This window comes from Gambusia affinis, linkage group LG21, assembly GCF_019740435.1.
Source record: "Gambusia affinis linkage group LG21, SWU_Gaff_1.0, whole genome shotgun sequence".
In the NCBI taxonomy this organism is placed as follows: Eukaryota; Metazoa; Chordata; class Actinopteri; order Cyprinodontiformes; family Poeciliidae; genus Gambusia; species Gambusia affinis.
Window position 1 is genome coordinate 12,777,556 of NC_057888.1, and position 14,183 is coordinate 12,791,738.

Sequence of the window (14,183 nt, forward strand, 5' to 3'; positions counted from 1 at the left end):
AGGTCTGGAGGAGTTTTTGTTCTGCCCTTGGTGCTAAAGTCTCCTTAACTTCAGGTTTTCACCCTGAAACTAATGGCCAAACTGAGCGCATGAACCAGGAGTTGGAGTCCACCCTCCGTTGCTTCACCTCAACTAACCCGGCGGACTGGAGTCAATTCCTACCATGGGTAGAGTATGCTCATAACAGTCACACCTCTGCTGCCACAGGTTTTTCACCATTCGAGGTTTCCATTGGATACCAACCACCGCTGCTTTCCTCTGAGGAAAAGGACATTTCTGTGACCTCGGTGCAACAACACATCCGTCGCTGCCAAAGGGTTTGGAGAAGTACAGTCCATGCCCTTAATCACACAGCGGAGCAAAACAAGCGCCAAGCAGACCGCAAGAGGATCCCGGCCCCCAGCTACACTCCAGGTCAGAGAGTATGGTTATCCTCACGCAACATCCCGCTAAAATCCATATCGAAGAAACTATCTCCCAGGTTTATCGGCCCATTCGAGATAACTACAGTAATCAGCCCATCTGCAGTTCGTCTCCGCCTCCCTTCTACGATGCGCATACACCCTACCTTTCATGTTTCGCAGATTAAGCCTGTTCAAACCAGCAATCTGTGCCCTCCTTCCGAGCCCCCTCCTCCCGCCCGAGACATTGATGGCCATCCGGCCTATTCTGTCCGCCGGATCGTGGACTCCCGTCGGCGAGGTCGTGGTTGGCAGTACCTCGTCGACTGGGAGGGCTACGGTCCGGAGGATCGTTCCTGGGTTCCCAGTTCATTTATTTTGGACCCGTCTCTTATTAGTGATTACCGTAGTTCTCTTCCTTCTTGTTCTTCTCGGCCGCCAGGTGGCGACCGTTGAGGGGGGGGTACTGTTGGATTCCGGGGTTGTTGGGGTTTTTGTTTCTGGGTTCTGGTTAGGCTAGTCACTAACTTTCCACCAGAGAGCGCCAGAGACTGTTTTTCCCGGCGGAGGCGTGATCGCCAGCACACCTGTTCAACATCTCCTCATTATGTCTGGAGTTCAAGAGGAGCTGACTGACGGGGCTTCGACGCCTGAGTGTTTGCCAGCAATGGTAGTCAGAGCCCTACAGTGAAAACTCTTTGTTCTCCTGAGAAATATCTCAAGTGATTCTTCTCGTTGTTCTCCTCCAGGTGTCTTCCTTGAGACGCTGAGTTCCTTTGTGAAAGGAACTGGTTCTTCCGGTTTTCTGGAACCAATTCCTCGTGGCCGTGGAGGAATATCCGCTGGTTGCCCAAGCCCGTGTCTTCCCTTTGAGACGCCGAACGTCAGTCAGAACTCTCCTCAGTCTCCAGCCCGCCAGAGCCCATCGGTCCGCCTCTCCCCGCCGCCACTGTTGCTCCTGGATCCAACCAATCCCGAATAGCTCGGACCCGTTCAGAAGACCTCTTGGACTGAATCCCCTCGATCCACACAGTTAGCCCTCCCGGACTTCCACCATCAACTTCACAAGTAAGATTAGTCCGTGTCATTCACTCACCCCTTTTTTCCGACGCCCTCGAACTCACCATCTCTCTGTTGTCTCCGTAGTTTGCCGCATTCCCCGAAAACTGCAGTTCCTGGAGCAATAACCCTCAGCAGATTTCCTGAACATTCAATAAACCATTTTTACTGATTATCTGTTTCCCTGTGGTGTTCTGCATGTGGGCAAGAAAAGTAGACCCAAACATGACATATTCAGCTGCCATATTGGAAAAATTTTGGTCTGGACTCTCATTCACTCATAGACCCATATGTCATCACATCCCCTTCTAAGAAATCTGTAAATCTGCTTGTTTGCTTCTTATAGACCAATATTCATCCTGAATTGCAGTATGTAACGTTTGAGCCAGATAATCCATGAAAAGCTCGAGCTCCTCCACTTTCTCCATGAGCTTCTACTGCTGTCTGAAGATGTCACCAAATTCCAATATTGACTACATAGCTTCGCTGGCTTTTTTTGTCATGTGATTGTATTATTATAAACTGAATATTGATGACCAATTAATAACTGATATCATTTAAGTAGGAAGAGAAGAGTCTGGCAGACAGACTATAAATGAGTTTTCCGTCATGCTAAAAGTATTTTTAAGCTTCACAGTGAAATTCTTGGACACATTTTAAATTATAAAAATGTCATAAATCTTGCACATCTCTTGAAGTCCATGATTGCTGGCACTGTTAAATATATATTTTTAATTTCTCACTCTACCTGACATTTATTCTGTAAAGCAAGAAAGCAAGAGTTTCTGAACTCATCTTGACCTATTACCTCAGAGGAAATGTACACCTCACTGTGACATTTTCAACAGTGGTAGAAATCAGTGCCTCGTAACTGAGTGAAATGTACCATGCTCTCACAGTGAGGTGCCTCACAGGGATGTTTAAGTGTGAAAGGATCTCTACAACTGTTGTTTATCTTGAGACACTGGGGTAAATATGAAAGGTCATATTCTCATACTGCACAGAACCCAGCAAGCATAGCAGCAAAAATTAGCTCCTTGCATGCCAGCTTTCCAGGACATAAACAAACTCAGTATGTACTGTTTCCTATCAGACTGCGGGTGAAAATTCAAGAAAAAAGAAAATAAATCAACTACAGCTTAGTAAAAATTTATATGAGAATAACTTGTTTATTTATTCTCTGCCAAAATAGTTAAGCTCGTACTTCAAAAAACAGTTTACATGTATAAAAATAGTCCTAGCATCAACATGTATGAAGATTTATTTTTTGATATTTTAATAACTGTTGAACATTTTGCATCTGATCATTTACCTTATGGTAGAGAACGCTATCCTTATCAAACTTGCGATGGTATTTCCTTTTCCAATTAAAACAAGCTGAGGAAGTGCAAGAATCTCTCAATTTTTATATAGACTCCACTTACTGTTTGTAAAAAAAAAACTGGCGTGGTTTTGATTATTTTAATGATAGCACTGTGCTAGAATGACCAAGAAACCACCAGAAACAATAAATCAGTGTTACGTAACAAGAGCGGAGGATGATCCTTGCCATCAATCTGAAACCATTCTTTTCAAATTGAATCCAGAAATGTTCATATGATTTTTATCGACCACTTGACAGACGTAACCACATTGAAAAACACCAAAGTAGACATTTTAAAAGGTTGTGGGGTTATAGTAAAATATTTCCTACCAGAGAAACAAAAAAATCTAAATATAAATGCTCAAAGATCAACAAAGATTCCACAAAACAAAACATCAAACTATTATCTTTCAGACAGATAAACAATCTTCACTGACCTGGAAGATCTCTCCTCAAACATCTTTGTCAAATATAATTTTTTCTCTGCCTTCTACCTGGATCACAAATGGGACAATAGCGAAGGCACTTCCCTTATGCCTTATCTGCTGTTGTTGGTGCTTACAAAGTGCCACTACATGGTGTCCATGGCACCCTGCCTAAATGGCTAATGAGGTCAAATGACAAATTACACAGTTGGTTTAACCAAGGGGAATTGGACTTCCTGCAGCGAACAGATTGTAGAAGGCATGTTAGCCCAAATAGAGTGAAAAATCATTGCTTGCTTCATGCTGAAACTATCGGAAGGGGTGCTGAAAAATGGGTGTACAATGGCACCCTAAATTCCTCCCAGAGCTATAGCTAGAGCCGAAATCAAGCATGCCAATTTAGCAGATACTTAGGCTCATGGACGGTGCAGCTGCCCTTCTGTAGAGAAAGTAATTGCTGGATGGATAATACCTCCATGATTGACAGTTGAGCTGCACCGCAAAAAGAAAGCAAAATGAGAAGCAGTTTAGAGAGAAAAAAAAATTAGTAAGTGGTTTGATCGTTTCAAGAGAAGATTTTCTCAAAAGTAACACTGGAAGTCAATCAGCCAAACAAAGAAAGCAACAACCTGACATTGAGAACAGCTGGTGAAGTGTTGGTTTCCAGGAATGAGTAGTTTTGTTTTTTGGGGTTTTTTGCCCTAGCTAATTTGCCCACTGTAAAACCAATGCATAATAGACTGACATACAGATCCCTCTGCATAAACTACCATACAATGTTTTATATAAAAACCATGTAAAATACAAAGCTTTTAAAAAACTAATTTTCTGTTATGTTGCTTGGTTAATATAATGCATTAATTAATATAAACACGCACACACATCAATTAACCTTTTTCTTTTCTTTAAAATTAATTTTGAGCGATAATACTGATTGCCACAAGCTGCTTGTTGATTAAATGCTTTGCCAAGAAAGCAGTCTGAAAATATACATTGTCAAGTCTAATCTATTAATGAAGGGTTTACAACTCAAGTCCATCATAACCTCACTTCAAGAAAAATACTAATCAGAGAAGCATCAAAGACACAGATTTGCAGATGTCCATAATCTATAGAAAGACAAAGCAATTTTAGTTCTGAGTCCACGCCTCCAGGAAGCATTTATTTCTCAATAGGCATTGGTAGAAAGCAATAAAATCTAAATGGTGGAGATTCACCATCCAGCAGAAAACAACCTTTAAGATAAAGCTAGAGTTGTATGCACATCACACTTTAACATTTTTTTTGTTAAAGTTTTTTAAAACTCTAACAATGTTTCTTTGATGTAAAAAAGTAAAGAAACAAAGCCATTTTTTTTACCTCACAATTATCAACTACTTTGTGTTACTTAAACCACTTCTATCAAAACAAAATACACTTTAGTTTGTGGTGGTCATATTACAAATTGTGAAAGAATTTACAGCGTGTGAACACATTTTTGAAACACTGCAAGCTTTGGTTTTGACAGTTTATGTTAAATTATTATGTCTGCTATGTTAAACAGGTGTTATGTTTTGTAGATTTAAAGGCAGGACCAAACTGCAGGCATAACAGGTCATGACAATGGTATTTGACTTAGTGAAAACTAGAAAACAGACAGCAGAGTGTGACAAAACAGATGGCAGAATGGGTAATTTAACAAAAAGAGCCATTGAGGACTGGAACAAACTAAAGAGCCTAAGTACTGAGGGAGAGGTGAAAGTGACGAAGAAACTAAAGTAGCTAATCAGATAAGAATGGAAAACAGCTGAATGAAAGTGCAGGCAGAGGGAAATTAAAGGATAGGAAACAGCTGAGAAGGAAGCAAGCCAGCAGGCAGAGAGAAAGGTGAAAGATAAAGAAAGCAGAGAATTTAAAGGAAAAAACTTAAACTGGCAAAATAAACAGAAGGAACGATAATCTAAAGAGAGAACTCCAACTGCACAAATAAGAGCTAAAGCATGAAAGTACTAACACAACGAAATAAGCTAAAATATGAGATCTAAATAAATAAACAATAGAGAATGGACAGCCAAATGAACCTAAAGGTTAAAACACCTGCAGATTATTACAAAAGGATCCTATAATAAGGAACTTTTTTTCCTCTAGTTTATAAAATCAAATTAGCTTATTAAATTATTGATAATTTTAGAAATCCAGCATTAGCTTTACAAATAGATTTTTTACTGTGCGTCTGATTAGTGATTACATTTATATTATTGTACTTCACAAAATAATTACAGTAATGTGCTTGAAAAGGACCAGCACATTTGTTTCCTTAGATTTATGAACATTTATATCCTTTTACTGGTGTGATTAAGAGTGTTTATGCACATTTCCATTTGTTTTATAATTCAAAACACCTTAATGTTTTTTTGAGAGCATCCTAGATAAAAAAAAAACAACAAAAAAACAGAAGAAGGACAGAAAGTGAGAGACAGCAAGAGAAGAGAGAGAGAAAGAGAGAACACCAAGGGATTTGAAATTGGATTACAAATTTCAAACCAACAACAGTGGCTCAGCAAAAATGATGCCACAGGTAGTTTATGTGACTATCATTTGATGGCATTTTTTCCCTTCTGGTGCTCCAGGTGCACAGCCAGGATAAATGCAGTCTATCTACACAGACCCAGACAACTAATGCAGCATAAAGAGCAGCACAGACTTTGTTCCATGGCCGCAAAACAAAATACAAAAACGTTTCTTGGTGCTGGGTTCTACTTGATTAACAACAAGGTACCTTGAATGACAAATACTTTTTTCCTCTCTCCTTTTTTTTCTTTTTTTTTTTAGGTCAGCACATTGCTTGATGCATCACTAATAGGGTTAATTTGAGTCCCATTGGCCAGGAGGCATTAGCTTAAGAATTGATCCACTTTAGGGTTGTCCCCTGTTACATTGACAAAGGAAAACTGGCAGCGTCACACTAAAGGTGCATACTTGATGTGCTCACCAGACTTTGGTCCAGCCAAATGGACACAATGACAAATATTTTTTGCTTTTCTGAAAACATAACAGATTAGCCAACTTGTTATTGTGGGATCTATCTTCATCAGTTCTAATGTCTAAGGGGGCTTGAGCAAATACAACATATCCAGCGATAGGGAGACAAATATTCTTTGGAGAAAATAAAACAAGTGATGGGGCACAGGATGTGTAATGGTTCCCTTGTGTGCTGGATGCAAGTAAAGCATGAGGTTTCGAGAGATAGATGCATCCCAGTTATATTCATCCAAATGATGATTAACAATCTTGACTACCCAGCAGATTTATCTGAATTTATTAAAGTAGAGAAAAGGAAAGTTGGTAGCAACTTTTTTTCTTGTTTTGTATGCATGTATGTGTGTATGTGGTGTGGATGTATCTGAAGGAGGGCCTAAATCCCAAGTCTATTTAAATCACTGTCCATAACAGATGAAAAGAGCCCTGAGATTCCCCATATGTATATTTTAGTCAGTGTGGCACCTGCAAGGTGTGCATTATTGCTGCCGAACTGAATCAATTTAAGAATACAATGTAAAAACTAAAATTCCTAGGTATGAATTTTGCTATTACGTTTATATTTTACAAAAAAAAATACCACAAGGATTTAAGAAGACAAAGTTGTACTCTGACACAAAAACCTCCACTGATCAAAACTGGTGAGGTAAAACCAACCATGTATGTGCAAAGAGAGCATTAGGCCAATGCTGCGTCTGCAGCAGGAGTATCAGAAGATGGATATTGTCTCCTGAGTGCCAAGACTATTTTTGGGCTCCCGAGCCCCTGAGTTGTCCCTGAGCACCCTCTGATCAGCTTTGTCATCAGGTGTGAGAGCTGCTACACTCCTATAGGTACATTCTGACATGATTGTCTTGGGACAGTAATCTCACAAGTTTGAGATAAAAAAAATAAATGTAAAAAGTGATCTTTCTTATCCAGCATCATTAATCTTCCACTTTTTCATGTAGAGTTTAGAAATGTGGAAAGTACACTGTTCTTGTAAACCAAGAGCCGAGTTGCACCAAAGCTCAAGAACAGTTAAATGTTGTATGATACGTCCCAGAGAGGCTGTATTGACAAATGAAACTGACACATTCACACTGCTCTGATAAATTAAAGATCTGCTTATTTTTGTTTCTTTATGGGAGCTGAACTTCAAAAATAATTTATTTCTATTGCATTTCCCATGTTTGACCATGCAAGTAATAATAATTAAAAAAAAACTCTTATGAGGTTTCAGCCAAGTTGTCCTTTCAAAACACAATACTTTTCCAGACTTTTTCTTTTTAGTTTTACAGGAATTACACTAATGGAATAGTGACAAATTATTCACCGATTGTTTTGTTTGCTGATCTACATTTTCCTCATGAAACCTTGCAACCAGTTGGATAAATGTTTGACTCTTGGTGTGGCAAATCTTAGATAAAGGATGTTATGTAAATAAGAAGGAAGCTGGAATTTAACCCACAACTTTCTAAATGCAACAACAGCACTCTTCTAGAGAATTACTATGTCCAAGCGCAATAATGAAAAGTTGAGTGGAAGAATAAAGTCTTGTACAAATATGCACAAGCAGCAGGAACAATTGTAAAGCCTGGCCAAGAACTTTGTGTAGATTAGAAAAGCATGAAGTGAGGCAAGAGTCAGGGCTTTATGAGACACCACACACAAAGATATATCCTCAACACACACCTAAAACAGGGGTAGAGTTTCAATACATTTTAATGGGACAAATAGTGAAAGAACTGGAACTGCTCAGTGTTCCAAGATTTTTTTTTCTTTTTCAGATGAATCATACTTGAAGTTTTCCCAGTCAGTGATGATATGGGGACCCATTTCATCCGCTGCCATTGCTCCACTGTGTATCATCAAATCCAAAGAGCAGTCCCCCACCAGGAAATTTAAAAGCACTTCAAGCTTTCCTCTGCTGACAAGCTACCTCTGCTGACTGTTGCTTTTATTTTTCAGTAGGACCTGGCACTTGTCACACAAACAAAGCTACTTTCTCTAATTTCTCTGGTTACCACTGTGCTTGACTGACCAGCAGTGCAGACTTGCTGGCGCACAATCACTGCAACCTGGTCATCTTCAACACCTCAACCCAGCCAAGAGGTTCCACTGCCTCCATGCCACACTTCAGTAGTCCAGGAGTTCATGCATTTTTTTTAAATTTTTTTTACACTAGTTATGAAATATTAAAATGTTTGGAGGCACTGCCTGTAAGCTGTAATTATCCCCATTAACTGAAATAAAAGGTTTAAATTTAACAATGTGAAGGATGTTCATGTATAAGACTTTTTTTTTGTTAAATTTTCTTATATTCTGATTTGCTGAAATGCACCTACATTAATTTATTGTTACAATTAACCTTAAAAGTGTTTACGTTCAGCTTTGATTTGAAGAAGGAATAGTTGTGAAATGATCTTTTAAATGATAATATATATATTTATATACGTGTGTGTGTGTGTAGGTGTGTGTGTGTGTGTGTGTACGTGCATTTTCGTGGGGTTCATAGCGCACTTACGCACCGCGGTGCATTATTGTTGTTTTTGCTTTGTTTATCACTTGTTTCTCGCGCGTGCAGCTGATCCCGCAGCATGCTGTGGTAGAAGTTCACAAAGCGCGCGTGAAAGGCAACGTGATGATTGTGGCGCATTGGATCTTTAAACAGTCGGTGCCAAACGCAGAAAAGGAAAGAATCGAAAGGAGGAGGGAGATCACGCATTTACCCCTGCTGACTCTCCATTTGACAGAAGCCAATGCAGAGAGGCGCACTCAGATCACCACAGACAACCTTCTGAGAAAAAACGCCGCATGAAATCCCACTTATTATATAGGCTACACAACTCGTTTGTCTTTCTTTTTCCTCTGGACAATTTTACGCACTCCAGAAGACTAAAGAAAACGCCGCAGAGATGAGTGTTGCGCGGTCTGGTGTGCTTCTGAAGGATTCCCGCTCCTGATATAGGGACCAAAGAGGACAAAACGAGGCTTTTTTTTCTCCCTAAAGAAGATCGCAAATGTGGAGCGATTAGAGAAGGGCTGATGAAGGGACTATTAATCCTTTCAGTGCATCAAAAGCACCAAGGGGCATTAGAAGCGTTTGGATGGAAATCGGAACTGTTTTTGGTTTTATATGAAACTGGTGATTAATTCTTATGAGTTTTTTTTTCTTCTCTTCAACTTCACAGATTTAAGGAGGGTTTTTTTTTTCTTTCTTTCTTCCGGTAAGAGGTTTTATAAAAGTGTGAATTAGCAAGAAAAATCCTTCTCATCTTTGACTTTTTTTTCTTCAAGTATTTCTAAATCTAAATGGAATTAGTTGAGTGTGAAGCCGTTTGTGAAAGAAACAGACATGGTGCATGGGCACAGCTTCCTTCACGGTAAGACACTATAACAGAAGCACATTTGCTCCTATGTCTTTTTATTTTTCTTTAAACCATTAACTCAATTGAAAAGGAACACTAAGTATCCCAGCAACAAATCAAGCTGAAATCATTTCTTAGCAAAAATAATGGTAAGGCTGCATTTTGCAGCCTGCAATTTTACCATTGAAGGTCATAACAAGTTCTTGCTGCATGTTCTTTTAAATATTTAAAATTAAAATCAAACAAGTTCAAAAGAGAAGTAATTCTGTTTTATTACTGAGCATGTCTCAAACCTATCTTTTGGTTATATTTTGAAAAATCATCTTTCGTGTGTAAAAAAAAATAAAAGAATTTTTCACATTGCTGAAGTGAGCCAGTATCAGGAATCTGAACCGTCTCAAACCTCAAAAAAATGGGAAAAAAAGGAGACAAACAATAAAATATGTATTGTTCTTTCTGATCTTACAGTTGTGGCAAGTCTACTCATACTCGGGTTGTCTGGGGCAACAAAAAAGGATACGGCTACAGGTAATCTCAACAACAAAAATCAATATTTTTATACCCCATATATATGGTCCTTGCAAAGCTTCATTTATCACTGATTTTTTTCAAATTTGTTTTTGTATGAATCTTTAGTGAGAAACAATTCTGGAGTAAAGCCTGCAGGTCAGTGTGGAGCGTGGGTAAAAGAAGCAGAAGGAGGACTCTTCACCTCCCCCAATTACCCAAACAAATACCCCCCCAACACAGAGTGCGTTTATATCCTTGAAGGTGAATATGATCATGACACACACAATAGAGGAAATAGATAAAAACACCAGGTGTTTTAATGTGATTTCCCCCCAAATAGAGCACTCCTATCATTTTTGTTTTGAGTAAACGTCTAGCAAGACATGCCCATAGAGAATTGTTTTTATGTAGAAAGATGTATTACCAAACAGAGATACAACTTTAAGGTGGGACCAGTGGGGTATTATGTTAAAATTGACTTTTTGAGCTTTATGCCATGTTATAAAGTTATTATTATTATTATTATTATTATTATTATTATTATTATTATTATTATTATTATTATTATTATTATTATTATTATTATTATTATTATTATCATCAAAAAACATACCCGGTGGAGTGTTGCTTTGATTCTTTCATGCATGTTTGAGAAATCCTTTAATCTCTCATGACAGCCATTTGGGGGTGCCTAAGCGCTTGCTCTCACAAAGCTCCTCCTTGCAGCTGCTCCCACCCCCCATGACACGCCTCCCACACACAGTTTCTTCTGACTAGTAGCAGCAGCGTTTGACAAACACCTGGTGGAACTGTGTGTCTGCTGAGCTCATCATACAAACTGCTTCTCAGCCTAATGCTCCTAAGAATGGTTGTTAACAATATCATGGAGGAGCAATGTTTTAATTATGTGCCGAAGGCAGAGTATCAGAAAGAGCACAAGCTTCTTAAAGAGACAGGCCATTTTCAATGTGTCAAATTGCGATGTCAAGTTATTTTTATTAGCAACTGAACATAACATAGCTACTTGATTGTACTATAAAATGGCACTATGTTTGAGGAAGATGCGCAATACCCTCCATTTAACTTTAGTCACACCTGAAGATCCATTTTGAATTAGAATAAGGGTGTTACAATACAACCACTTCCTGTAACGAGATGATGAAAACATGCTGGGTTGAAAAGAACCCTGAAATATTTTCAAAACCATTTTTTCTGTTTACATATTTATAGATGTGATCTGTTTCCATATAGATGTTTTTCTAATAAGAAAAAATTCAATCTGTGTAGAATATTTCAAGTAAATTTATATTTGTCTAATTTTCCAATGTAAAATACTGATTTAGAAAAGAAAATATATGGCATAGAATTATCCATTTCAAGTTTGATCAGTTTAGGTATTTGGATTGGATGATCATATCTAGACCAGCTTTCTAAATTAAGTGTACATTTTCAGTGCTAACAGTTAGCCAGTAGAATATATCCACTTTGTTTACAAATGTCCTTTTCTACCAAGTTCACAAAATGCTACCACATAAACAATACAAGAGTGCTGAGCATTTCTTCAGTGCTTTTGTAGCTGAGTTGCTGCATGGCAACTCAAAAAATACTTTCTGTCCTGCTTCAGCAATCTCAAACATAGAGGTTATTAATGTTAGTACTCAGGTTTGTATTCAACACAAATAACTTAATTGAATACTGATTGGTGAGAAAGGTTTTGCTTTGATGAGAAACATAATTGTGTTTCAATGTCACAAAAAGCTTGTAGAAAATCTAATTACCCCCAAGCTACTTAAACAGCTAGAGTTTTTATCAATATCAATGGAAATATTGACTGTACTGTATGAAACGATACTTTGTGCTTATTACTTTTCAATTTATTTTCTAGCTCCCCCAAGACAGTGCATTGATCTACACTTCGAGGACAGTTATTCCATTGAGTCCTCTTGGGAATGTAAATTCGACAACATTGAGGTTCGCGATGGACCGTTTGGCTTCTCCCCGATACTTGGGCGGTACTGCGGTCAGCACAGCCCACCAGATATCAAGAGCAGTGGCCGATACCTGTGGATAAAATTTGTGACCGATGGAGAATTGGAAGGGGTGGGATTTTCAGCAAGTTACAACTTCACAGCAGGTATGTGTGTGTGTTTTTTTTTTAAAGCATTTCCATTTTTCGTAATTGTTTCTCTGCTTTTATTTCCCTTTTGTTTATAGACTCCAAACAAAAGGGAAAAAATACATCCCATAACCTCAGTCCCTCTGTTGCTTTTCTTGATCTTTTGGGAGACTCTTAATACTTTTAATTCATTGCTCAACCATTGGTACAAGTCCTTGGTAAGCTTGCAATAGGATTTGCAAGGTAGTTTCCAATTTGTTGTTTCTGGCACTGAGAGAGAGAAACATCACACTCTCCAGTTTATAAAAATCGCCTGCATAAACTTTATTCTCCATTTTTTACTTTGGTTGCATATGCCTCTTTTGCTTAGCTTTTCTCACTCGACAAAGTATGTGGTCTGAGGTAAACAAGGAGAAATAAAAAAAGGACCGGGATGACAGTTTTGTCTTAATTGAAGTGATAGGTGGGACTCATTTGGGATATCAGGCAGATTCTTTATTTTTTGCGAAAGGCGCTTATCTTTTGTCTTTCTTGTGAGTGAAGGCAAGGTTTTCTAGCCTTCTTTAAACCCATGGATAGGGCAAGATGAAGTGAGAGTGGCAGTTCTCCACTGCATTATGAAGCAGATAAGAAACTCTGGAGAAGTTACTCCACACTAGTGTGACTGAAAAAGTACAATGAAAGAAAGTAGTGGTTTTGTCTCTTGTCAAAAACTTGGTATACAGTAATATCATCGCCAGCTTATTACTATCCACATCAATCACAGTTTTAGAATGTGTTTGGCAGACAGTTTCGTAGTTATTATATTCCTTCACTTGCATTTTGCTCAGTTTAAAAAAAAATATCTAAAATTTTGACTCTTGAGAGGCAAAGTGCCAAAAATCCCAAGGTTGCCTTTCTATGTCTCTTCTGCCCCTTCATGGACATAATGCTATGGGGCATTAAGGGTTTGTCAATCATTTATGTGATGAACATGCTTGGAGTACAAAGACCTTTTGTTCAATAAACATGGAATCACCTTCTGGCTATTGAGGAGAAAGCGGCTGAGCCAGAACAGGGACTAAAGATTTATTGGTAATGACTGCTGTTATTGAGAAATCAGAATGCCTGAGTCCTTTGTGGCAAATTACTATGAAGTGGTGCAGCTAGTAGCAATGAAATCTGTCCATTTCATGCAGCCCCAATAAAAGTCCCAGTGTTATGCTGTTGTGTATTGTGTTTTCAAATGTGATTTAGCAGGAAGGCAAAGAAATCTTAAGTTCAGTTTTATGAAATTAATAAAAATCCATCCATTTTATAATTGACGAACTGCAGTGATAAATAAGCCATGCCACTTTTTGTGCAATGTGCATTTCAAGGATTGTTTCTTCCCTCTGCTTCACTTGGGCATCTCATTGAAAAAATTGCTGAGAGAAAAGAAAAAGGTCTCTTGTCTTGATAGAAAATATCTGTGGCGTATAATTTGCATAATTAAAGAAGATAAAAGTCTTGAATTCACTCGACCTGATACTCTGAAATCTGGGAATATGAATAGTGTCTTGCATCTGCAGCTGTTCTCTTAGCAACGCCTTTTCAGATGGCCCTGTGATGAATGGGAATGTAGTGGCAAAGAAAGGCGACATGAATCTCTTAGTTTCTTTCCTCAGAAATTTTAGAAACCGTTTTCCTCCTTTTTCTTTAATTTCAAATTTTTCAAAGCTACACGCCCTTAATGACTTTAAATACCAAGTGCTCACAGTGGGCAATGCTTTAAAATGCAGCAGTTTCTTAGAGTTCTCTGGATCTCCACCCCTATAGTGCTCTACCATCCACCAATTACAATCTCACTGACAATGTTTTGTTGAAATATTTATTTTGCTGTGTTCTTCCCTGCAAACATCTAACTTGAGATGAGATGTATATTCAGTTGTAGATTGTATCCTTATATAAATTAGTTTTCTA

The 14,183-nt window shown here is 38.3% G+C and overlaps 1 protein-coding gene across 5 annotated transcripts in view; it reads left to right on the forward strand.

Moving 5' to 3' along the window:
* Positions 1 to 8,848: 8,848 nt before the first annotated feature.
* neto1l (neuropilin (NRP) and tolloid (TLL)-like 1, like) overlaps positions 8,849 to 14,183 on the forward strand; it is a 68,620-nt gene continuing 63,285 nt past the window's right edge. For 2 of the 5 annotated variants that reach the window (XM_044103857.1, XM_044103858.1), the window contains exons 1-4: positions 8,868 to 9,631; positions 10,085 to 10,144; positions 10,253 to 10,387; positions 12,012 to 12,260. In XM_044103857.1, coding sequence (XP_043959792.1) covers positions 9,604 to 9,631; positions 10,085 to 10,144; positions 10,253 to 10,387; positions 12,012 to 12,260 — 472 coding nt within the window. In that variant the 5' untranslated portion in view covers positions 8,868 to 9,603. Of the gene's footprint in view, positions 9,632 to 10,084; positions 10,145 to 10,252; positions 10,388 to 12,011; positions 12,261 to 14,183 lie in introns of all 5 variants that reach the window. The other 3 variants (XR_006369420.1, XM_044103856.1, XM_044103859.1) reach the window with 3 other exon arrangements.